This window comes from Panthera uncia, unplaced genomic scaffold (assembly GCF_023721935.1).
Source record: "Panthera uncia isolate 11264 unplaced genomic scaffold, Puncia_PCG_1.0 HiC_scaffold_1780, whole genome shotgun sequence".
Taxonomy (NCBI): domain Eukaryota; kingdom Metazoa; phylum Chordata; class Mammalia; order Carnivora; family Felidae; genus Panthera; species Panthera uncia.
In genome coordinates this window covers 1-26,208 of record NW_026058449.1, presented here as the reverse complement: position 1 = coordinate 26,208, position 26,208 = coordinate 1, and the positions used below count along the sequence as shown (strand labels likewise).

Below are 26,208 nucleotides of genomic sequence, written 5' to 3'. Positions count from 1 at the left end.
ACACTACTAGGAATTTATCCAAAGAATATAAAAATGCTTATTTGAAGGCGCACATATACCCCAATGTTTATAGCAGTGCTATCAACAATAGCCAAAGTATGGAAAGAGCCCAAATGTCCACTGAATGATTAATGGATAAAGAAGATGTGGTACCTATATACAATGGAATACTACTCGGTGATGAGAAAGAATGAAATCTTGTCATTTGCAACAATGCGGATGGAACTGGAGGGTGTTATGCTAAGCGAAATAGGTCAGTCAGAGAAAGGCAACTATGCTATGGTTTCACTCATGTGGAATTCGAGAAACTCAACAGATGAACATAGGGGAAAGGAATGAAAAACAGAGATGGAGGCAAACCATAAGAGACTCGTAAATACAGAGAACAAACAGGATTCCTGGACTGGGGTGGGTTAAATGGGTGATGGGCATTAAGGAGGGCACTTTTTGAGGTGAACACTGGGTATTATATGTAAGAGATGAATCATGGGGTTCTACTTCTGAAGGAAGCCAAGACTACACTGTATGTTAACTAACTTGAACATAAATTTTTTTAAAAAGAATTTCTTTTCTTAGGGTTTTTCCCTCCCAGATTGTTCACTGTGAGTGTATAGAAAAACAATTGACTCTTTGATGTTGATCTTGTATTTTGTAACTTGCTGAACTCATTCAATCTATCCTTTTTTCAGATCCCATTTAAAATTATGAAGGGACACAGTCATATTGTGAGTTCCTGTAACTTCTGTGTGGATGACACAAAGCTCCTCAGTGGCTCCTATGACTGCACTGTGAAGCTGTGGGTAGGTGGCCGGCATTAGGTGGGATGAAAATATCCCATAAGCTTTCCCATATCTTGTGGAGAGATCGCCAATACTGAGTTCCCAGACACTCAAGGATCCCAAAGATTTGGAAAGAACCTTCTGCGCAAAATGCAAGAAAAAGAAGCAAAGTGAGGGTTCCGCCCTAGTGTCAAGCCAGTGGAGAGAGATGAGTTTATTGTAGTCAGCCTGTTGATTTGGAAGCAGGAGGAGCAGGGGGCAGGGACCACTGCGCTGGAACTCCCCACCTATTGTGGGATAGCCCCAGCGGTGCCTAGGGCGCGCCTGAGATCTCTGAGCTGTGACATCTCTTTGGGTCTCCTTCTCATTTGGAAAATTCACTTTCATCCATAGAGATGGTATGGCCAGGCTTAGGTGGTCGCAGAAGACAGAAAAGTGGCCAGGCCTGGGACCTGTCCATGAGCGGTGGTTGGAAGGGGCAGGCTGGAGCACGGATCAGTGCCCCAAGGTTCAGGAAGCAGGGGCATGACGGTCATGTGAGGTTGCGGAGACGTGGCACTGAGAACTCTTCCAAAGCCTCTGCGCATAGCCAGTGACCCTGGGAGGGCTGTCTGGGGGCACTGCTGGCCCATCACGGGGGGTTGATGAGGGAGCAAAAATGGGAGATGACAATGCCATTGGAGCCAGGCCACAGATGACTCTGTGGCTGGAGCTTGGCCCAGGGGGGAGGACAGTCCGTTCTGAGTTTTGCCGTCTCCTCTGGCTTCAGGGGTGGGAGGGGACAGAAGTAAGTCTGGGCTGGTTCCTGGGTTCTGGCCTGGGTAATCAGGTGGAAGATAGCCCCTCACCCTCCAGATGACCACAGAGGTCACCTTCTGTGTCATCAGTGGGCACCAAGGCCAGGCAGATTAGGCAGGAGGGTTTGGGGATTGTCCAGGTGGTTCAGCTCTGTGACCCTGGGTGGTTACATGACCTCCGGGGCCTCCTTGAAACTTTCCAGGTCCAGCTGCGTGCAGCGGCTACCCTGGGGCCTGCCCGGCCAATTCCTGGCCCCAGCAGACATCCACTCCTCACCTCTACTCTGGCCCTTAGAAAATCCACTCTCCCAGCCCCAAATCTCTTTCCGGGAAAACTGGTTCCTCTGAGAGCCTCAAACCGCTTCTCAACCATCTGAGGTGAGATGGCGAGGGGGCTCTGCTCGTTGTCATCACCCAGGGGAGCAAGAGGGCAGCTTTCCAGATGTGCCTCCTGCTTGGCCAGCTGCACATCTTCTCCAACTTTCTTCTTGCCTTCGGCACCAGTGGAGGGAGTCACAGGAGTTTCTGTCTATTTGGGCCAAAAATCTCTTGTCTCTGAAAGAGGAAATATGCCTGTTTCTCTTGCCCCAAGATTGAAGACCACCCACTGAGATGTCTCTGGTTCCCCACAGTGGCCTGGCTGCCTAGTCCATGCTGCTGTATCTAGGATGTGGTCACTTTGGCCTGTCCGAGTGTCCTGATACCAGCCTCGCTCACGGCCTTGCCGGTTTCTGCCACTTTCTCCAGGTCGCTGCCCTCCCTCCTTTCTTCCCCCTCAGTCGCCAGTTGTCTGTCTTGGCTGCGCCATTGACACCTCCTCCAAGAAGCCCTCTTTCCTCCTCCTGGTTCTCTTTTCCCCATCTTTGCCCTTTGGCTGCCTCCTCCTGTGGCTGTCCCTGCCCCTGCACAGCTGACATTCTCGAACCCTCCCTGGGGTAGATGACTCAGCCATTGCCCCGCACACTGCCTTCTCCCGTCGCAGTATCTTGGCCAAAATGTCCCCTTGCTTCTCCTTTCTCTTCCCACTCCTGTCATCTCCCATCTCCCATCCCTCCTCTCGGCTCCGCCTGGAACCCAAACATCCGATTTAATCTTTTGAAAGCTCCCTTCACCCTCACTGTGGACCATTGTGAATAATTTGGAAAGTCCATACCTGTAAGAAGAAGTGGGGACAAAATCACTCTCTATCCTGCACGTGACATCCCTCTAATGTATGGGCACACCTCTTTCTAGTCATTAAGAGATAACAGCTTTGCTGGTTTTTTTCACGGTACAAAGAAAAAGCGAGAGCCATCATTTCACGACTCTGGAGTTAATTGCTGTGAAAATGTTGGAGGAGTATATGTCTATTTTTTTTTCTTGTTCACACACATATATGCATGTTTATGAAATTGAGACCATAAAGAAATGCTGTTTACATAACCACAATAAACTTGGGCTACGGATATTATCACATTTGCCTTATTTTTACAACTATTTCTTGGTGCCCGTTCTTTCCCATTCATTTGAAGTCTGACCAGTATCCCTGCCTTGAATTATCTGAGTCCACAGAGGGGTTCCTGCTTCCAAATGCTAGGTGAAGAGGGAGCTTTCAATTATTTCCTTCCCATGCCCCTGACCAATGGCCCGTTCATTTCAAGAAACATTCAGTACAAAACAGAGACTTTCCCACCGTCTTTGGAATTCACTAACAAAATCTGGCTTGTTTGCTATAGATCTCTTGCCAAAGGATTCCCTTCACATTTTCTAAGAGGTGCACATTTTCCAAGAGGGTTATCGGCCTGTAGTTGTTCCTCCTCTTGGCCATAAGGTGTCACTACTGAATGCTGAAGTTGCACATGGACCCCATGGACACTGGTTCGTTCAGGTGCTGCCCTTAGCTGACCGGGGGCGCTGCGCAAACCGCAGTCCCAGGCCCCACTGTGATCATTTGCTTAGTTCTGTGTTTGTGCCAGAGCAATGCACCTGCCAGGGGGGCTGCAGCCTGGGCGTGTCCTGTCCTGGTGTGTTCCTCTTTGGATTCCTGGTGTCTCTTCCTGCCTCTGATTAGGGCCTGCTGGGTTACCCGAACACAAGCCCACTGTTTGGAACGGGGGTTGAGGGTCTGGGTCTGTGCAGAAAAGAGTTCTCATAGCAGGTCTGAGACTGCTGGTGAGGCTGGCTTGGCCGGCATCTGGGAGCCGGACTGGTAAATGGTATCCTACGATCGGGAAACTTCCCCCAAGTGTCAAAGAGGGCTCACTGTACCCATAAACCCCTGTTGGTGCAAGCCATGTGGTTTATGCTGAGGACTTGCTTTGCTTCTGGAGTCTGGATTTGGTGTATGCCAGAGAATCCCCCCAAAACCCTGGGCCCCAAGACTCAGGCACACCTCCCTGAAAGACAACACGTCACACGTGCTGTTACAACTGGTTGCTGGAGGAATTAAGCATGTCCTGTGTGATCCACTGGGAGAGACTCTTGGAAGCTTGTGTCTGGTTCTCTCTGGACTTCATCCCATGCCCCTGTCCCTTTGCTGATTTTGCTTTGTGTCCTTTGCTGTAATCTTAGTGTGGATATGACTATTTGTGGAGCCCTGTGAATCCTGGAGGATCACTGAACCTGGGGGTGGTCTTGGGGACCCCTGACACAGGGTCCTTTGCCCCCCCCTCCCTTGCCCCAGCATGACTTGGGCTCTTCATGCAAAGTGGTTGCTGCATATCAGGAAGTATTGTCACAGGCCTGCCCTGGTTGGCCAGAAGCTCCTGAACCGTGCATCATATTTTCACCTAGCAACTCAAGACCTTTCTCGGAATTCATTATCTTACCAGTAACCTGCTTTTCAAGGGGACTTTCCACCCCTGCTTATCCCAAAAAGCTGTTGGCATCTTTCTTTTTTTTTTAATTTTATTTTTTAGTTTTTAAAATTTACATCCAAATTAGTTAGCATATAGTGCAACAATGATTTCAGGAGTAGATTCCTTAATGCCCCTTACCCATTTAGTCCATCCCCCCTCCCACAACCCCTCCAGTAACCCTCTGTTTGTCCTCCATATTTAAGAGTCTCCTATGTTTTGTCCCCCTCTCTGTTTTTATATTATTTTTGTTTCCTTTCCCTTATGTTCATCTGTTTTGTCTCTTAAAGTCCTCATATGAGTGAAGTCATATGATTTTTGTCTTTCTCTGACTAACTGCACTTAGCATAATACCCTCTAGTTCCATCCACGTAGTTGCAAATGGCAAGATTACATTCATTTTGATTGCCGAGTAATACTCCATCATATATATATACCACATCTTTGTCCATTCATCCATCGATGGACATTTGGGCTCTTTCCATACTTTGGCTATCATTGATAGTGCTGCTATAAACATGGGGGTGCATGTGTCCCTTCGAAACAGCACATCTGTATCCCTTGGATAAATGCCTAGTAGTGCAATTGCTGGGTCGTAGTGTAGTTCTATTTTTAGTTTTTTGAGGAACCTCCATACTATTTTCCAGAGTGGCTGCACCAGCTTGCATTCCCATGTTGGCACATTTCTTACTGAAAATATTTCATCTCTGCCATAATGGGCACTTTTCACTTCGGCACCCTGTTTTATTCCCCTCATGTTATCTAGTTTTTACCTGGCTTTGTTCTCATCATATTCTCTAGTTATTTTTTAAAAAAATTTTAAATGTTTATTTATTTTTGAGAGAGAAAGAAAGAGACAGAGCATGAGCGGGGGAAGGGCAGAGAGAGAGGGAGACACAGAATCCAAAGCAGGCTCCAGGCTCTGAGCTGTCAGCACAGAGTTGGATGTGAGGCTCGAACCCACGAGCAGCAAGATCATGACCTGAGCTGAAGTCGGATGCTTAACTGACTGAGCCACCCAGGTGCCCCTGTAGTTATTTTTTTTTTAATGTTTGTTTATTTTTGAGGGAGAGAGAGAGAGCACAGTGGGGGAGGGCAGAGAGAGGGGGACAGAGGATCTGAAATAGGCTCTACCCTGACATTAGAGAGCCCCGATGCAGGGCTCGAACTCACGAGCCACGAGATCATGACCTGAGCTGAAGTTGGACGTTCAGCCAACTGAGCCACCCAGGCACCCCTATTCTCTAGTTATTAACCGTCGACATGCTAACAGTTGCTGGCGCCCCACTGCTGGCATGCTGGGATTGGTCTTAACCGCTCCCTGGAGGTGACAGTGACCGGTACCTCGTGTGTTTAGCCTCCCCTCTCACCCACGTGGCGAACCCTTTCACGCTTAAGTCCTTGTGACCACAGTTCTGACTAGAAGAATTGCTGGGTCAAAGGGTGTGAACTTCTAAAAAGTTCTTGAAAGGTCTTGCGGATTCTGCAAAGCCTCTTCGGCCAGTAGCGTTGGAGAAAATTGTCTGCAGCTCTGTCCCCAGAGTGGCCCGTTGCCGTCTGGTACCTGTGCAGTTGAGGGGGAGTTTCCCAGGGATACTGTGGGTGGCAGGGTGTCCTTGCTGCTCTGGGGAAGAGGCTGGGAAGTCCTTTTGCCCTCTTGAGCAAGGTGAGGGACATAAGACCACAGGTTCTCATACTTTGCCGCTTAGACGAGCTCGGGGCTGCCCTTGAGCTCAGTTCACGACTTGCACCAACGGCTCAGTGACCTCTCTCTCCCTCTCTCCTGTTGATTTGAGGATGCTGTGGATGGCTCAGTCATTCGGGATTTTGAGCACAGGCCCAATGCTCCTGTTTTAGAGTGCAGCGTGACGGCTGACAGCAAAAGGTGACCTTTCCCTCGTCTTGCACGGGTCAGGAGTGAGGAGGCAGGCCAGGGACGACTTTCTGTTTTATGGGCAAATACACTCCCGTTCTCCCATATATGTCCCCACGGTTTCCACGTTTCGCTGTAAGAGTCAAGGGGATGTGACAACTCTTTGCAAATTCAAAGCGCTAAAAAGACAACAAGTATTGTGGCTAAGACAAAGCCAGTCTGCATTCTCTTCCCGTAGTTACACCTGTGGGCTGTGGATGCTGTGAGGGGTCACTGGCCATTGAGGCCCAGGCAGCATCTCACCGGGGAAACGGAGGCAGGCATGCCCCAGCTGGGAGGCAGCCGCGTGCACACAAGAGCCTCTGGGAGACATTTGCTTAAGCCCCTCATGAGCAGGTGAAATGGGCCTTTAAAACAAGGGGTTTGCTTTAAAATAGATTTACTTAAAAATCTTTTTTTTTATGTTTTTATTTATTTTTGAGACAGAGAGAAATCACAGCTCGGGAGGGGCAGAGTGGGAGGGAGGCAGGAACCAAAGCAGGCTCCATGCAGGTAGCAGAGAGCCCGATGCGGGGCCCGACCTCACGAGCTGTGAGATCATGACCTGAGCCGAAGTCAGACACTGAGCCAACTGAGCCGCCCAGGCCGCCCCTAGATTTACTTTTATCCAGCAGTTACAAAACTAGTAAAATCTAGTATTGGAAAATTACGTGATATGGGGGACACGGATTACCACGGAAGCATGCAACGGAAGAAAGATACATGTATATTATCATGTACAAAGGTACAGCTATGTTATTTTTACTAGGTGTAAAAGAGAACATTTCAGAACAAACTGAGCTGTCAAAGTGTTTTCCTGTAACAAGACGTGAGCAGAGAAGGAAACAGTGGGTCCGTGTGAGCCGTAGGTATCCCCTCAGAAGAAGACAGTCATTCCCAGAAGAGAAGACACGGTCCCTTTAATGCCCTAAATATGAAAGAACACATCTGGGTGGCTGAGGGATTCAGGAAGGGCATGCGGTAATGCCTCGGTGTTAGGGTCTGTCTGTTTTCAGTGAGGCTCATGGAGGGGGCCGGGAGCGTCTCGAGAAAGATTCAGGTATTACTTGCAACCTTGGTCCTAAGTTATAGAAATTTTCTATGAAGAAATTTCCAGGTGGTTTTTTTTTTTTTCCATAGAACCTGTAGCCATAACTGTCTGCATCATTTTCTTGGCAGAATTATTGCAGCGTCCTATGACAAAGCAGTGAGGGCTTGGGACCTTGAGACAGGCAAGCTGCTGGTGAGTGTGCCCCGCCCAGCGTGGCAGCACGGGGTCTTGACTGGGCTTTGGGGGCCTTGGGCTGGGCCTGGGGTGGGAAGGGAAAGCAGTCTTTCAGAAAAGGAGGTTGTCTCAGGGACACCAGATGATGGCAGGTGGGTGTCCAGGAAGGAAAGCTTCTTGGTGCTTTTGCTGGAGGGATGGGAAGAGTTTGGATATCCAAAAGAAGCAAGGGTCACTCGCGGTCGGGGAGAAAGGACCATCGAATTCAAGGCTGAGGGAACTGCATGGGAAAAGAGACCCTCCTCTGCGGGGTGTTGGGATTTGATGGGGCGGGAAGCAGAGCTGAGGCCATGGGACAAAGGCCACGAGTGTCCAGGGGAGCGTCCTCTCCCCATCCTGGAGGGGCCACCATCTATCCATCCATCCATCCATCCATCCATCCAAACCAGCCTGAGACTCCCTCTCTCTCTGTCTGGTGCCCAGGCAGCCCTGGCCCTGCCCAAGGGGCTCCCCAGGGAGCTCCTGAATGCTCCCCTTTGCTCCTCTTTTCTTCTTAGTGCAAAGATCAGTTTATTTCACTGTAAAAACCCCAGAGGTGATAGTTAATAACTTGGCATCCCTTTTCCTGTGTCTGCGTACATTTCCATATGAACACAGGCAAATATGTTGTTAACAACATGGCATGATCCTGTGCATACTTCTGGATCTTGACTTTTTTTTTTTCACCACTTAAAAACAAATGGGTAAGTAAGTATATATCAATGTCATCCTTCGTAATGGATGCATGGATTCCGTGGTATGGATAAGTCAGGCTGTGTTTCACCATCCCGTTATGGGACACTGGGGCTGTTTTCACGTTTCCCTATCATGAGCAATGCTACAATGAGGAAACTTTGCATATAACTTTTGATACCTAGGATCCAATATTTTTAAGGAAATAGAGCTGGATTTGACTGCTAATTTGATATAGAAACATGCCGTTTTAAAAATTGTTATCTAGACATCTGTGCCAACTCATATCCAAGGCACTGGAAGAGAGCTCACCCTCTTCATGCCAGATATCATGATTTAAAAAAAAATTTTTTTTAGCCAGTTTGGGTAGATGAAAAATGAGACGAACATTGATTACTCCTGACTTTGAGCATTTTTCCAAATGTTTATTTCTTCTCTTGTAAATTTCCTGCTCTTGTCTCTAGCCAGTTTTTCTATTTGAGATGCTTTTCTTTTTCTTCTTTAAACTTCTTTACAGTACTTTTATTTATTTTTGTTGCACAATGATCCATGCCACTTGCCAACTACAGAGCTGAATTAGTTATCCACCACCGCTTGACAGATTAGGCCAAAACTTAACAGCTTGAAACAACAAACACTTATTATCTCGTGGTTTCTGACAGTCAGAAATCTAGGAGCCACTTAGCTGGGTGGTTCTGGTTCAAGTTTCTTATTTAAAAAAAAAAATTCTTTTAAGTTTATTTATTTGGAGAGAGAGAGCAGAGGAGGGGCAGAGAGGGAGGGAGAGAGAGAATCCCAGGCAGGCTCCATGCTGTCAGCACAGAGCCCAATGTGGGGCTCCATCTCATGAACCATGAGATCATGACCTGAGCCAAAACCAAGAGTCAGATGCTTAACCAACTGAGCCACCCAGGGACCCCGGTTCAAGTTTCTTGTGAGGTCACAGTTAAGATGTCATCTGGGGTTAAGGTCATCTGAAGGCTCAACTGGGGCTCATCTTCCAAGATGGTGCACCCACATGGCTTTTGGCAGGAGCCCTCAGTTGCTCTCCACTTGGGTGTCTCCATAGGGCTGCTTGAGTTTACTCCCTCAGAGTAAGTGATCCAAGAGAGAGCAAGGAGGAAGCTATGGTTTCTTTTATGACCTAGTCACATGCTGTCACTTCTGCCATATTCTATTCATTAGAAGTGAGTCACCAAGTCCAGCCCATCCACAAGGGGTAGGGAATTAGGCTGCACCTTTTGTTTTTTTTTTAATTTTTTTAACTTTTATTTTATTTTTGAGACAGAGAGAGACAGCATGAACAGGGGAGGGCCAGAGAGAGAGGGAGACACAGAATCCGAAACAGGCTCCAGGCTCTGAGCGGTCAGCACAGAGCCTGACGTGGGGCTCGAACTCACAGACCGCTAGATCATGACCTGAGCCGAAGTCGGATGCTTAACCGACTGAGCCACCCAGGCGCCCCATGGCTGCACCTTTTGGAGGGAGGACTGTCAAAGGATTTGCGGGCATATTTTAAAGCTGTCACAATGGCAATACCATAATTTATAACCTACAGAGAGATCCTCCTTTCCTAGAATGTGGAGCAGCTCAGTGTCCCCTTCTTGGGGTTTGGTGCCAGCCTGTCCCAAGGGATTGTGAGATGCCCAAGGGACTGGGCTGCAGTGTCTTGTCCACAGTGCTGGGCACATGGCAGATACTTAATAAACACTTGTTTACCAAACTGAACAGGAGTGAAGTTGATCATTACTAGAACCTTGCTGCCAGTTCCACTAGCCGCTCTACCTGTCCTTGTCCATCTGTCCTGGAGACAGCTTAATGAATTGCATTTATTAATTTAATTAGTTAAAACTAAACAAACTTAAAAATTCAGTTCCTTACCTGCACTAGCCCATTACAAGTACTCAACGGCCACATGTGGCCAGAGGCTAGTATATTGGATAGTGCCTAGGTGGAACATTTCTGTCATCACAGAAAGTTCTACTGGACAGCTGGGCTAGAGAGAGAACAACCTTTTGATTGTTGCCCTATTCAGTGGAAGATCAATCATGAAACCTTCATAGCCTCCTGTAAGCTTTCTCCTGATGGCAAATACGTGGTCTCAGCCTTGGACGTGGATCGCGGAATCTGTATAACAGATGCGGAAAACGCCACCACTGTGTCACACATCAAAAGTGAGTTTGCATGGGCTCCCTGCTCTGTTCTGTCTGCGATGGTAACAGCTGCTTGTCACTTAACTGACAGTGACTTTTGATTGCCTTATTTGGTGAAGCTGTAATGAGCGGCATCATTACAGATAGACACTCATTGATAGAACACCAGCAGCTAAAACCATCATCGGTTAAGGCTTTTATGATTAACCCCGTTTGTAATAAGTGAAAAAGTGTTCTGTTCCAATGTCATGCAGACGTTTAAAGCCCAATCTTTTACTGAGTGGAGGCTCAGCCTTTATAGTATTTTTATATGTATTTTTAAAATATAAAGATGAAAGGGGCACCTGGAAGGCTCAGTCGATTGATTTCGGCTCAGGTCGTGATCTCACGCTTTGTGGGATCAAGCCCTGAGACTGGCATGGGGCTGACAGCACGGAGCCTGCTTGGGGTTCTCTCTCTCTCTCTCTCTCTCTCTCTCTCTCCCCCCACCTCCCCTGTGTTCTCTCTCTCAAAATAAATAAACTTAAAATAAATATATATATAAAGATAATAATCATCAGATGTCAATTTTCTGGTTGTGATACTGTATGATAGTTATGCAAGGTGTTTCTATCGGGGGAAACTGGGTGACAGGCACATAGGCTCTCTCAGTGTTATTCCTCACAAGGGCATGCAAGTTGACAGTTATCTCAAAATAAAACATTAAAAAATATGCAATCGTTGTAAAACATTTGGTAAGTATGTAAAGTAAAAAGCACAAGGCTGCTGTGTGTGTCCTGTCTCCTCCGTGGGGGTGTCTGTTATGAACAACATGTTACTGGGTGGCCTTCCCGACCTCTGTGAGTGTGTGTGGGCATGTGTGTGTGCACATCCCAATCCTACTTCCCATGTGCACCTTGTGTTTATGTTTATCAGCACAGATCTGTGGCGTGTGCACGGCCCCACGGCTTGCCCCTCCCTCTCCTGTGTCCCCTCATACTCTACCCATCCTCCCCCTCTAGGTTCTAGTTGCACCCCACACTTTTCCACGCTCTGTCCAACCTCCAGGCCTGTGCACGTGTTCCTTCTGCTGGGAGCCCTCTTCCTATTCTGTTTCCCCTGCTAACTTTTAGCGCCCCTCCTCGACCTGTCAGGGCTGGGCCAGCCATCTGTTGGCCAGGAACCATGACCACTCGTGGCCCCTGACACCTGTGGGTTGTAGCTTGCACAGGGCGTCTCTCCATCAGACCGGGAGCTCTGTTCGTGCTTCTTCTTCTCAGCCTGGCACACAGTAGGCGCCTGGGAAATGTCTGTGCAAGTGAGGAGTCCCTCGTAAAACTGGGAATCGTGTTTCTGTAGTACTGTCTCAGTCTGGGGGAGTAGTGTGAGCTTCTGGGCCACGTGGAGCTCGTGGCCTGGAATGTGGAATGTCAAGTGATGAATCGCTTTCCCTGTGCCTCAGATCATCACAGCCGGTCTCTCACGGCATGCTGCTTTGACCCCGACAGCCAGAAGGTGGCTTCCGTCTCATTGGACAAAAGCATCAAGATCTGGGATATCACATCCCAAGCCACGCTGCTCACCATCACCAAGTGAGGGGGGGCCCCATCCTACAGCAGAGAGGTGGGCTGGAGTCCCCGTTCAGACCCTCCTGGATTTGGCCCGCACACCTTCAGCTGTGAGCTGACATCCACATGGGGCATCCCCAGCTTGGTCACAGGTGCTCGGAGGAGGCTGGAGATGGAGAAAGTGAAGGAGGGAGGTGGGCGGGGGGACACCACTAACTGTGGCTTCTGGGCAGGGACAGGCCTCAGGTGCGTTTGTTTCCATGTGAGCCAACGCTGGAAAACATTGTGCAGAGCCTCCCCACCTCCCTCCTAAATGTGAATTTCCAGTGTCTCCTGTGAAATGGGAAGATCTGATAATCTAGGGCTGCAAGGGTTACCTGTCAGGTGGCCACCACCAGGCGGAGGGCCAGTCCTCTCCAACAGGCCCTGGAGTCAGGATCCCAGAATGTGTATGTGCCCCGTCACCCTGTCTGCTCTGCTCAATCTGGAGCCTTGCTGGACTGGGCCAGGCTGTCCCATGGGTGTCTGGCCAGGGGTCAAGAGTGTGCAGGTTCAGGGATGTCTGGATGGCTCAGTCGGTTAAGCGTCCAGCTTTGGCTCAGGTCATGATCTCATGGTTCATGGGTTCAAGCCCCACATTGGGCTTTGTGCTGACAGCTCAGAGCCTGGAGCCTGCTTCAGATTCTTGTCTCTCTCTGCCCCTCCCGTGCTAGTGCTGTCTCTCTCTGTCTCTCAAAAATGAATAAAAACATTAAAAAATTAAAAAAAAAAAGAGTGTGCAGGTTCATATCCTGTGTGACCTTGGACCTTAGTTTCCTCACCTGCAAACCGAGCAGAGGTGACATCTGAGTGAGATCCTTAGCTCAGGCCACACGATGGGTGCTCAACACGTGCTGTTACTGAGAGTGACTCTTGTGGAAACCTGGGTGGGGGTGCTGTGGAACGCCTCCTTAGCCCAGTGGGGGATGGGGTGCAGACAGCAGAGGTGGCCGCAGTTCCAGCTATGGGCAAGTGTCATAGTCCACGCTGTTCTGTTTTCCCCATGGAGGTGGAAAGGGAAACAAGCAAAATGTTTATTGGTATTTTTTTAGGTTTATTTATTTATTTCGAGAGAAAGGGAGAGAGAGAGCGAGCGAGTGAGAGAGAGACAGAGAGAGCAGGGAAGGAGCAGAGAGAGAGGGAGAGAGTCCCAAGCAGGCTCCATGCTGTTACCCCAGAGCCTGATGCGGGGCTCGAACCTGCGAACTGTGAGATCATGATTTGAACTAAAACCAAGAGTCAGATGCTTACCCTGCTGAACCACCCAGGCACCCCTCTATTGGTATTAAAATTTTTTTTTAATTAAAAAAAACATTTATTCATTTTGAGAGTGAGAGACAGAGTGTGAGCGGGGGAGGGGCAGAGAGAGAGAGAGAGAGAGACAGAGAGACAGACAGACAGACAGAATCCGAAGTAGGCTCCAGGCTCTGAGCTGTCAGCACAGAGCCCGACGCAGGGCTCAAACTCATGGACTGTGAGATCATGACCTGAGCTGAAGTTGGACGCTTAGCTGACTGAGCCACCCAGGCACCCTATTGGTATTTTTGATCAACCCAAATATGTGATTTTTTTTTTTTGGAAATAGTTTTTAGCAAGAAAATATAAAGGCAAAGATTCTCGGTGACAAGTGACAGGGCTGCAGCCTCTGAAGTTACACAGGGCCCCACAGAGGGCCCCACACTTGATTTAATGCTCTGCTGTCAACGTCCTTAAATTCTTAGTTTTTGAACAAGGGACCTTGCATGTTTTTATTTCAAAAATATGTAATTTACTTTTTGAAGATGTAAAATATGCAACACAGTACAAAATTTAAAAGGAACAAAAGGATATATAGTGAAAAATCTCTCCTACCTGTCTTGTAACCATTCAGTTTCCCCAGAAGCCATCACTTTTCCCTTTCCTTCCTTCCTGCCTGTCTTTCTCTCTTGACAGCTTCACTGAGATAGAATTCACACAGCAGAGAATTCACCCATTTCAAGCGAACAGTGGTTTGGAGGCTATCGCATTGTTATCTTTTAAGTTGTGGTAAACTACACATAAAGTAAAATTTTCATTTTAACCATTTAAAGTTAATCACTGGCATTCATTACATTTACAATATTGTGCAATCATCCCCACTGTCTTTCATTACCTTTCATGACCCAAACAGGAACCCCGTGTCTGTTAAACCATAATTCCCCACTCCCTCCAACCCCAGCCCCTGGCAACCTGTATTCTACTTTCTGCTCTGTGAATCTGTCTGTACTGGATGTTCCATACAAATTCAATCATACATTACTTGACCTTTTGTGTCTGCCTTCTTTCACGTAGCATCCTGTTTGTAAAATTCACCCATGTAGCATGTATTAGAACTCCATTCCTTTTTCATGACAGAACAATATTTCATTATTTGTATGTACCACATTTTGTTTATGAGGGACACTTGAGTTGCTTCTATCTTTTGGCTATTGTGAATAGTGCTGTCATGGACATTAGCAGATGGATATCTGTTCAAGTCCCTGCTTTCAGTTCTTTTGGCTATATTCCTAGGAGTGGACTCTCTGGATCTATGGTAATACTATCTATAGCTTTTGGAGAAACTGGGACCTTGCATTTTAATCATGCACTGGGTCCTGCAAATTATCTTAGCTGGTCTTGCTAAAGGATTTTAAAAATTCAGTCTCAACCTATTTGGAAACTTACAGGGCGTAAGTATAAATAAGTGATATTTTTTTGGCTTCAAATGTCAAACATAATTAAGAAAACTCCAGAGAGAAGAGCAGTCTATTGTATTTATCCATACTTTTGCCTACCATGTTCCGTCCTCTTTTCTGATGGTCCAAGTTTCCTTCTTTTCCCATTTCCTTTCTGTTTAAAAAAAATTCCTTTCAGCTATTCTTTTAGAATACTTCTGACGGCAACAAATTATCTTAGTTCTCCTTAATCTGAAAATGTCTTGATTCCCCTTTCATTCTTAAAGGATATTTTTGCTGGATATAAAAATCAGGGTTGACATTTTTTTCCCCATTTATTTGAAATCTGTCATGTCACTTTCTTCTGATCTTCATGGTTTCTGATGAAGAATCTACTGCCATTCAAATTGTTTTTCTCCTATAGGTAAGATGCCATTTCTCTCTTGCTAATTTCAAGATTTTTTTTCTTTGTCTTAAGTTTTCAAAAGTTTAATGATGTGTTTATTTAGTTTAATTTTTAAAGTTTATTATTTTGAAAGGGAGAAGGGGACGAGAGAGAGAGAGAGTATCTCAAGAAGGCTCTGCAAGGTGAAATCATGACTTGAACTGAAACCAAGAGTTGGACACTTAACTGACTGAGACACCCAGTTGCCCCTTTAATTCAATATTTTTAAAGTAATCCCTACTCCCAGTGTGGGGCTCGAACTCAGGACCCCTAGATCAAGGTTTGCACTAGAAGTTTAATTATGATGTGTCAGGGTGTAGATTTTTTGGGGTTCATCCCACTTGAGTTTCACTTAGCTTTTTGAATCTGAAGATTTATGTCTTTTGCCAAATTGGTAAAATTTCAGACATAATCTCTTTTTTAAAATGTTTTTATTTATTTACTTACTTTTTTATTTATTTTTATGTGTGTATGTATGTATGTTTGAGAGAAAGAGCACAAGGGAGGGGAAGAGAGAGAGAGAGAGAGAGAGAGAGAGAGTCCTAAGCAGGCTCCACACTGTCAGCACAGAGCCCAATACAGGGTTTGAACCTACGAACCTTGAAATCATGACCTGAGCCAAAATCAAGAGTTGGATACTTAACTGACTGAGCCACCCAAGTGCCCCCAGACATAGTCTCTTTGATTACTTTTTCAGCGCTACTGTTTTCTCCTTTCCCTCTGGGACTCCAAGGACACAAATTTTAGATCTTTTGTTATAGTCCCACAGGTCTCTCAGGCTGTTTTTTTTTCTGTCAATTATTTTTTGAACTGGTTAATTTATATTCTGTTTTCATATTCACTGATTCTTTTCTCTGTCTTTTTCACTGATTTAATTTTGGTTATCGTATTTTTCAGTTCTAAAATTTTCATTTGGTTCTTTGTCACATCTTCTATTTCTTTGCTGAGACTTTCCATCTTTTCATTTGTTTTGAGCATGATCATAATTGTCCATCACAGCATTGTTATGGTGGCTGCTTAAAAATACCTGTCAGATAATTGTAATATCTGTGTCATCTCAGTGTTGAGCATCTGTTGATTAATCTTCTCATTCACAGGGAGATTTTTCTGGCTCTTAGTATGATGAGTGATTTCTGTTGTGTTGTGTTGTGTACATTTTGTGTACACAACATTTTGTTGTGTATTAATTATATTAGGAAACTCTCAGTCTTAGAATCTTGTTCTAACAGGCCACCTCAGTACAGTCTGGAAAGTGTTGCGTCAAGGTTCCTTTTGGGCCCTTGCTGACAGGGGTGGGGATGAGATGCATAAACATAAACGCGCATCTCTGGGTAGTCTGGATCATAAAATCCTGAATGTTTGGCTAGAGGAAGGTGGGTAGTGCCTAAAAGTTTTCTGTCTAGCTAGGCTATCCCTTTGGCTATGGAGAACAGACTTTTCTCGAGCTCCTTTTAATGGTCCCCATTGTTTTTTGGGTTACAAGCTTTTCCAGTATTCAGTCCAGGATATATGAATATGCCATTCATATATAGGATATATATGTCATTCTTGGGTCCCAAGATGTCATGCTGGCCTGCCTACTTGTCTCCATCTTTCCTAGTCTTCCGTTTGCTTTACAAATGCCCAGATTGTTAGGTGTACTTAGCAGAAGGAATAGGAAGAAGTGCATTGATTCCATCTTGTCCAGAAACAAGTGCAATACAAGCACTTTCCCCAAACTTTTGTACTAAGTGCAATGATCTTTTCTTTTTTTTTAAATTTTTTAATCTTTATTTATTTTTGAGAGACAGAGAGACAGAGTGAGAGCAGGGGAGGAACAGAGGGAGAGGGAGACACAGAATCCGAAGCAGGCTCCAGGCTCCGAGCTGTCAGTACAGAGCCCGATGTGGGACTCGAACTCACGAACCCTAAGTTCATGACCTGAGCTGAAGTCGGACGCTCAATGAGTGAGCTCAATGACTGAGCCATCCAGGGGCCCCAAAGTGCAACGATCTTTTATGAGAAGTGGAATTTATTGGAAATGAGAGCCCCATCCTGGAAAATAGAGATAGCCTTGGTTTAAATCCCAACAACAGTGTCTGGATTGTGGGGAAGGCTTTTTATCCATCTCCAGTATATGCTGGGATGATTCTTAGCCTGACAGCCACAGGGATTTGGAACGTTTTACCCTGGACACCTCTAAGGAGTTGGTATTTCTTCTCCTTTGATCTTACTCGGTCTGTGCATTACAAAGAACTGAAATACAGTCCAAAACTCTGACCTGAGCTCTAGAAAACAGTTTTGTCCAAGCTTTCCTGGATTTTATAATCCAGGCTACTCAGAGATGCTTGTTTATGTTTACAGGTTCTCTTGAAAACTCTGTTTATAACAGAAGGTGGATTCATGGGGAAAATACAACACAAAAGATCACAAAGACAACAAAAACAGCAAAAGTCTGACAGATTCCCCCCCCCTTTTAAAAAGGACGTATAAAAATTGAGAATGGATAACTCAAAACTTTATTAATTAAATGCACAACGTTAAAATATGCTCTAATGATACTGAAGACAAGTGAGGAGAGAGGGAGAGAAAAAAGATAGAGTAGTTGGGAAGGGAAGGAGGAAGTGGTAGGAGAGGGGTGGGGGAGGAGGACCAGGGAGAGGAGCCAAGCCTCCGTGTCTTGGAGAAAAGGAAGTGGAGGGTGGGCTGGAGAAACCCACCTGGTAAGTGTGACCCAAACCTGAAGGGCTGTTCTTCTATTAACCACCACTAACAGATTTTCAGATGCTCTTCTCCTCAAGTCTCAGGTAGCTCTAAGTGGTGCAGTGGTTCTCAACCAGGCGCAATTTTCTCCCCCGGTGGACAATTTGCCGACGTCCGGAGACATTTTTAGTTGTCACAGGTTGGGTGTAGGGCATCTAGTGGGTAGAGTCCAGGGATGGTGCTAGGTATCCTACAATGTGCAGGACAACCCCCTGTCACAGAGAACTACCCAGCACAAAATGTCAGTATCGCCACGATTGAGAAGTCCTGGAATAGCGTGACCTAGAGCAATTAAGATCCGGGCCACGGTAGGCAGTGATCAAAGGAATGAGGTCCGTTAGGTCACCGGGGAGCAGCCCCAATGCCCCTCCCCTCAGGTACGTCCTCAGATCCTCCAGGCGTGTAGTGCTGATGTGTGCACGCTTCCATCTGTGTTTCAGGGCACATTCCAGTGCGATCTCTAACTGCTGTTTCACCTTCAGTGGCCATTTCCTGTGTACAAGCTCTTGGGATAAAACCTTAAAAATATGGAATGTCCATACAGGGGAGTTTCGAAACTGCGGAGCCTGTGTGACTCTGATGCAGGGCCATGAAGGTTCTGTGAGCTCCTGCCACTTTGCCAGAGACAGTGAGTAATTAACACATAGAAGGATTTCACACCTGTCAGAGCGCTAGGGCAGATGTCCTCCTGTTCCGTGCACATGGACTTTCCTTAGTATAGAGAGGCAATTTCCCACGATGCCAATGGTGAAAGTGGTTTTATCTTCACTGGGAACAAAAAAGCCAAGAGGCACATTCATAGATACAAGTTTGCAAGTAACAGAGACTCAGCTTAATGTGGCTTAGCCGCCAAAGATATTTATTAACCCCCAAGAGTCCAAGAGTAGGCATGGCTGGGTCCAGACACTCAGACAAGGCTGTCAGGGAGCCAACCCTGGAGAAAGAGAGACCCTTCTCCTCCTTATTCTTCCTCCTCTTCTTCTTCCTCCTTCTCCTTCTCCCTCTCCTCCTCTTCTTCTTTAAAGTTTATTTCTTTAGAGAGAGAGAGAGAGAGAGAGAGAGAGAGAGAGAACGAGTTTGGGAAGGGGCAGAGAGAGAGAAGAGACTGAAATCTCAAGCAATCTCCACACTGTCAGCACAGAGCCTGATGCAGGGCATGATCCCACAAACCCATGAGATCCAGACCTAAGCTGAAACCAAGAGCTGGAGGCTTACCTGACTGAGCCATCCAGGTGCCCCAGAGAGAGATCCTTCTTTTAGATGGTACCAGCACAAGTCCCAGGAAAGTCTCTCATTGGCTCAGCTTGGGACACACACTCATCTCTGAACCAATCATTTCAGCAGGGGCTGAGAAGCTCTGATTGGCTAGGTGTGAGTAACTTGCCCACCCCCACCCCCTTGAGCTACAGGTTCAAGTCAGTACCCCCTGACCAGAGGGACTAAGAGTATGTGAGGGGTGTTCCCCATGGGAAATTGGGGAGTTGTTGCCAAATGAAGGGGCATAGATGCAAACAGGGGTGAGGACAGGAAGCAGCCTTAGGCCACTAGCCTCAGTGAGGGAAATGACCACTCTTGACACACAGGAGCCAAATGTTTGACCCCTCCATTCTTGGGAGTGGCGCTCATTCTGTGTTTCAGGGGCACCCTGCCAGTACAGAAGCAATCAGGGCCTGGCTTGAGAGATGCTAGAGTGCCTTTGAACAACTCTTCCTCTTCACAAGCAGTGTCTGTGTGAGTCAGACCCCATTAAGAGGTGTCCTACCAGCTTCCGTCCTTGTTTTGGGGGTTCAGACTTACATCATCGCTATTCACACATTCCGTGTTTGTGAATTAGCATATTGGGTAAAATTTCTTTGTAACTCTCAAATCAATACTTGTGGCACTTCTGCGATGCCACGTGGACTATGGACATGCACAGAGCAGTGACAAGTGTGAGTTAGCCTATGCACACATTCCCAGCTGAGGTTGAACAAGGTGACCCTCTGCCTTCTTAGTTCAGCTGTCTTATTGTAAAGTAGTCCATTTAGTGCCCAGGTATTTTGCATTTTGTGGCGTTTTTTTTTCTTGGTGTGACTTTGCTGTTTAAAAAGCCCCCAAGCACAATACTGATGTGCTTGCTGTCTGGTGTTCCTAATGCAAGAAGGCGGTAATGTGCCTTACAGGGAAAACACATGTATCAGAGAAGCTTGGTTCAGGCATGAGCTGTAGCACTGATGGCCGTGAACTTAACCTTAATGAATAAACAATATGTATCAAATAAAGTGTGTTTAAACAGAAACAGACATAAAACAAGGTTATATATTGATCAGTTAATGAAATGTTGTGACCAGAGGCTCACAGGGACCTAATCCTGCATATTCCCCGGGAGAAATTGTTCACTGTTAACTAATTCAGTGTTTGTGATGACTACAGAATATAATTGCCATGAATAATGAGAATTGGCTGTAACTGGTTGGGAGACATTGAGCCACACCAATAAGGGGTTTGAGCGTCCTTGGAGTGAACCATGGTGGCACTTCACAAATGCTTCCTCCCACTTTGGCCTCCTGAAGGAAGAAGCAGATGGCAGGGGAAGATGACCCCACCCACCCCCTGAAACGTTGTCATTTTTTGTTGTAGCCTCTTTTCTCGTGTCTGGAGGGCTCGACAGGACTGTGGCTATCTGGGATGTAGGAGAAGGCTACCGGAAGCTCTCCTTGAAGGTACCAATGTCAGCATCAGATAGAGGATCATGCCGGGTGCTGGGTGCTGGGAATACAGCCGTGGGTGAGACAGACCAAGCTGTCCCAACTGGAGGTGACACCTCTGTGGAGAACAGACCAGAAACCAACAAACAAATCATTGACAGTGATGAGTGAAAGAGAGAAACCACAACAGGGTGATGTGATAGAAATAGACCCCAAGGAGTAATCCACAGTGGGAGGGCTTCTTGGAGAAGGTGGCATATGAGCTGAGAACTTGATGACAAAGAAAGACTAGGTGGATGAGGATCTTGGGGAAGGGCATTCCAGGCAAATGTGAGAGCAAATGCAAAAACTCAGAGGTGGAAAAGTGTCTAAGGACCACAGACATTACAGAAAGATGAGTCCCATAACAAAGCATACACAAAAAGTAATGGACCCCAAAATGGTGGCATCGGCTGAGTGCTTTTGCCTATAAGTTAGAGGAGACTCAACTCAAAGTGGCTCTATAGTAAGGGGATGGATTGTCCCACATGGCAAGAATCCAGAGTCAGGTAGTTCCAGGATTGGCTACAGCAGTGTCTCTGTACCCAGTGCCTCCTACCCCAAGATATCTACATCCTCCCTGGTCTTGTGGTCTCGTGGTTTGGCTGTGAATGCTTGCATCCATGATTTTTGGTCCCTCTGTTCCCTGTGGCTCAAATGTGTCCCCTGGATCATCACAACATTCAGGCTCCCAGAGCTGGTCTGTCTTCAGTCCTCTTCTCCAAGGGTTTTGGGGGAGGCAAAGGGAGTTTACATCACAGCAAATAAACACCTTAGAACCAAATGTTGAACATCCCTGTGTTCAAAAGTCCCTTTGTCCCCTTTCCGGTTGCTCTCTTCTTCTTTTCTCTCTATTTTTCCCACCCTTAAGCTCCTGTCCTTTTGTTCTGCACAGGAATTTAATTTCTCTCTTGCTTTCTCTCCTCCTACCATATACCATATACATCATATACCATATTGCCTCCCCTTCCACTCTTTGTGTACGAGGAAGGCCAAAGAATGATAAAGATGTTGATGCAGAGCCCTGACATCATTCAGGGTCTGAGCTGGCAATGGAACTTATCTCCTTTGAGCTCCATTTTACCTGAGGAAAATAACCCCCTAATTGCCTGAGCCACAGTGGATAGGTTTGAAGCAAACCTCACTTGAAGCAAAAGCCCCCTCACCAACAGGACCTCCAGTAGGAATGGTATTTCCTGGAACGAAGAATGCCAACAAAAACCTGCAAGAGGTGCTCTGGGACCAGCCGGGAATATAGTCGTTTTCTTTCCATCCTGCTAAACTCCAGAGTACTATTTGAACAGCGCACACAGTGCTGTAATGTACGCATGCATCGTCAACCTTTGCACTTTCTGTTCCACCTTAAATGGCATTGGTGACATCAGGGAAACACAGTTAGTTGCTCTTAAATGTATGCATCTCTGGGGTCCCAACTTTGTGTTTTCTGTTTTTGTTGTGTTTCCCAAGGTTTTTCCTCCAGTTCCTTGTTAAAATTCTATTTTTTTTTCTTCAGGGCCATAGTGACTGGGTGACAGATGTTGCCATTAGCAATGACAAGAAACGGGTCCTGTCTTCTTCAAAGGTAAAAATGGGCAGCCTTTGAGTAACTTAAAATTTCTCTCACACTTGTGAGAATTTGTGTCAACAGAAGTGTTATTGCCCAGCAAAATTCCTGGGCCGGCTCTCTGTGAGGGCCGCACCTAGCCAGGCCACCCTCATCCAGGGAGCTGCTGGGAACAAGGAAAGCAGGTCCTCTTGTCCTCCTGTGGGGAGTCGCCAGGTATTTCTGTGTCTGCAACCACCCACCTCTGAGCTTTGTTGGAGGAAGGGCCTGCCCAGACCCGTGAGTGACAGAGCCAGCAGGGGGCCTAGGAGGGGAAAGCGTCAGCTCGTTGTGTTGGTGAGCCCCAGAGACCACCCTGAGGTCCCGGGTGGGTCTTCCCTTTCTGCATCACTATGTCCTGGAGTTCCCATGCCAATGGCACACAAGAGCTAGCCCAGGGTGTCCCAAGGGCTGTCCTTCAGGTGTGAGTACAGGAGAAGTGGGCGTCCCAACTTGCCCCCCACCGATCTTTATTAGAGCCATGTCATTCTCTAGTCTGGGGGTTTCTAGGTCTATGGGACCGTGGGCAAGACTCTGCGAACCGTGAGTAGGCTCCCTTGTTAGAGAGCCAGCAAGCCCAGATGCTGCCAGACCTGTGCCTACGTGTTACTATTTTAACCTGAAGATATGAGAAGTGATTATGGCAACTATATCTCAGTAAAGCTGGAGAAAAGTAAAAGTGCAAACCAAAGTATGAAAAGTGAATGCTTATTTGAAATTATGTCTCATTCTGTGTTTTTCCTTCTCTGTTACGTAAATGCTATTATTGAAACAGTAATCATTGGACTACTTAACAGCAGCAATTAGTAGTAATTAATAGTGGGACTAATTAAACAAATCTGTTGAAGAAAAATATAAAAATATTTTATGCTGTTTCTTTCTGTCTTATCATGCAACAGTTTATTTAGACTTTAAAAGAAGTCTTCGATGCATATTTAAATTTCTGTTTAATGTTTGTTTATTTTTGAGAGAGGGAGAGAGACAGAGCACAAGTGGGGGAGGGACAGAACGAGAGGGAGACACAGAACCTGAAGCAGGCTCCAGGCTCTGAGCTGTCAGCACAGAGCCTGACGTGGGGCTCGAACTCATGAACTGTGGTGAGATCATGACCTGAGCTGAAGTTGGATGTTTAATGAACTGAGCCACCCGGGTGTCCCTCAATTTTGTAGGCTATATGGTGTATGCTTAAAATACATAAATGTAAGACTTAACTTTTTTCAATGTTTATTTCTTAAAAAAATTTTTTTTAATGTTTATTTATTGTTGAGAGAGAGAGACAGAGTGTGAGTGGGGTAGGGTAGAGAGAGAGGGAGACACAGAACCTGAAGCAGGCTCCAGGCTCTGAGCTGTCAGCACAGAACCCGAAGTGGGGCTCAAACTCACAAACTGCAAGATCGTGACCTGAGCTGAAGTTGGACACTTAACTGACTGAGCCACCCAGGTGCCCCTGTTTTTTGGATTTTCATTAAAATCTTCACAGAAATCAAGAAGGTGATTTGAAACTCCAACTTTTGAATCAAAGTATTTAAGAGCTAGGTTTCCAGAATTTGACAAATTGCTTGATATACTGTAGAAAGTATGATGTTGTTGGAATGTGACAGTTCTGCACAGCAGGGGGCCAACACAGCCGTGACCACGCTTTCCCCTTTTGATCTCCTACAGGACATTTAGTTGCGACCGCTGAATCAGGACATGTAACATCACTCAGTGTGTTGGTTTTTTATTGCTGCTATAATAAATCACTATACACTTTACCCCTTACCCAACAAAAATTTAATACCTTACAGTTCTGTGAGACAGAAGTATGACACGGTCTCTCTGGGTGAAAACCAAGGTGTTCACAGGGCTGTTTTCCTTTCTGGAGGCTCTAGGGAACAATCCATTTCCTTACCCTTTCCAGCTTCTAGAAGCCACCAGCATTCCTTGGCTTGTTCATCTTCTTCCATCTTGAAAGCCAACAAGGTTGTATCTCTCTGTTCCTTTCTTCCATAGTCACATATCCCTCTCACTGTTTTGTACACTTTTAAGGACCTTTGTGACTACGTCCACCCCGCCTGGAGAAACCCACAACAATCTCCCTGTTTATTGTAAAATCAGCTGATTAGCACACTTAATTCCATCTGCAACCTTAATTCCTCTTTGGTATATAACCTAACACATTCATAGGTTCTGGGGCTTAGGATGTGGGGAGGGCATTGGTCTGCTGACCACACTCAGTTTCATAAAAACAATCAAAGGAATGATATGATAATGGATGTTCATTTGAACAGTGTCCCCAAATTAATTCACCAACTATTTTCCAAGGAATACTGGTGTCTTTAAAAATTTTTTTTATTATTTATTTATTTTAATGTTTATTTATTTCTGAGAGATAGAGTGTGAGCGGGGGAGGGGCAGAGAGAGAGGGAGACACAGAATCCGAAGCAGGCTCCGGGCTCTGAGCTGTCAGCACAGAGCCTGGTGCACAGGTTGAACTCACAAACTGCAAGTTCATGACCTGAGCCGAAGTTGGACGCTTAACTGACTCAGCCACCCCAGGCTCCCCTTTCTGGTCCATTTTTTTTTTTTTTTTTAATTTATTTTTGGGACAGAGAGAGACAGAGCATGAATGGGGGAGGGGCAGAGAGAGAGGGAGACACAGAATCGGAAACAGGCTCCAGGCTCCAAGCCATTAGCCCAGAGCCGGACGCGGGACTCGAACTCACGGACCGCGAGATCGTGACCTGGCTGAAGTCGGACGCTTAACCAACTGCGCCACCCAGGCGCCCCTTTCAACGTTTTTTTTTTTTTTTTTTTTAAATTTCTGGTCCATTTTTAATTGGGTTCTTTGTTTTCTTATTGTTAAGTTTTAAGAGTTCTTTGTAGATTTTTAATAATAGTCCTTTATCAGATATATCTTTTGCAAATATTATCTCTCAGTCTATAGCTTCTCTTTATATTCTCTTGACAGTGTCTTTTGCAGAGCAGAAGAATGTAATTTTAATGAAGTTTAACTTATCAATTATTTCTTTCATGGATATGTCTTTGGTGTTATATCTAAAAGTCATCGCTAAACCCAAGGTCATCTAGATTTTTTTCCTATGTTATTCTCTAGGAGTTTTAGCAATTTGCATTTAGGCCTGTGATCCATTTTGAGTAGAATGCTAGGTCTGTGCCTAGATTTTTTTTTTTTTTTTTTGCACGTGGACACTCAGTTGTTCTAGCAAATTTGTTGAAAAGACTATCATTTTTTCCATTGCATTGCCTCTCCTTTTTTGTTAAGCAGTTGATTACATTTACGTGGGTCTATTTCTGCAGTCTCCATTCGGTTCCAATGTCTATCTCTCACCAATACCGCGGTGTCTTGATAACTGTGGCTTTACAGTAAGACTTGAAGTTGGGTAGTGTCTGTCCTCCCACTTTGTCCCTCTCTTTGTTACTGTATCGGCTACAATACAATCCAAGAGGATCTTTTGCCTCTTCATAAAAACTTTGGCAATCAGTGTGTCAATATCCACAAAATAACTTGCTGGGATTTTTATTGGGATTGCGTTGAATATATGCATCAAATTGGGAAGAACTGACATCTTGGCAATATTGAATTTTCATATTCATGAAGGGTTTCATAGTTTTTCTCACATAGATCTTATACATATTTTGTTAGAAATATACATAAGTATTTCATTTGGTGGGGGTGTGTGGCTAATAATGGTAGTGTGCTTTTAATTCAAGGTTCCAGCTGTTCATTGCTGGTATATAGGAAAGTGGTTGACTTTTGTATATTAACATTGTATCCTGCAACTCTGTTTTGATCACTTATTAATTCCAAGAATTCTTTTGTTGATTCTTTTGGATTTTCTATATAGACCATTATGTCATCTGTGAACAAACACAGGTGTTTTTTTTTTTTTTTTTTTTTTTTTTTTTTTGGGGACAAAGGGGGGGGGGGGGGGGAGGGGGGGGGGAAAAAAACCCCACAAAGAGACCCCCCGGCCGAGCGGCCAGCACAGAGCCCCGCAGGGG

At 45.8% G+C, this 26,208-nt stretch overlaps 1 protein-coding gene across 1 annotated transcript; it reads left to right on the top strand.

Moving 5' to 3' along the window:
* Positions 1–689: 689 nt before the first annotated feature.
* LOC125917387 (WD repeat-containing protein 88-like) lies at positions 690–22,383 on the top strand (the record flags this gene model as incomplete). Its single annotated transcript, XM_049623601.1, has 9 exons — positions 690–800; positions 6,207–6,295; positions 7,502–7,565; positions 10,315–10,453; positions 11,874–12,003; positions 18,318–18,505; positions 20,497–20,579; positions 22,117–22,185; positions 22,252–22,383. Coding segments are annotated over 9 exons (1,005 nt in total), but the record flags the coding sequence as incomplete, so codon positions are not given.
* Positions 22,384–26,208: the final 3,825 nt, after the last annotated feature.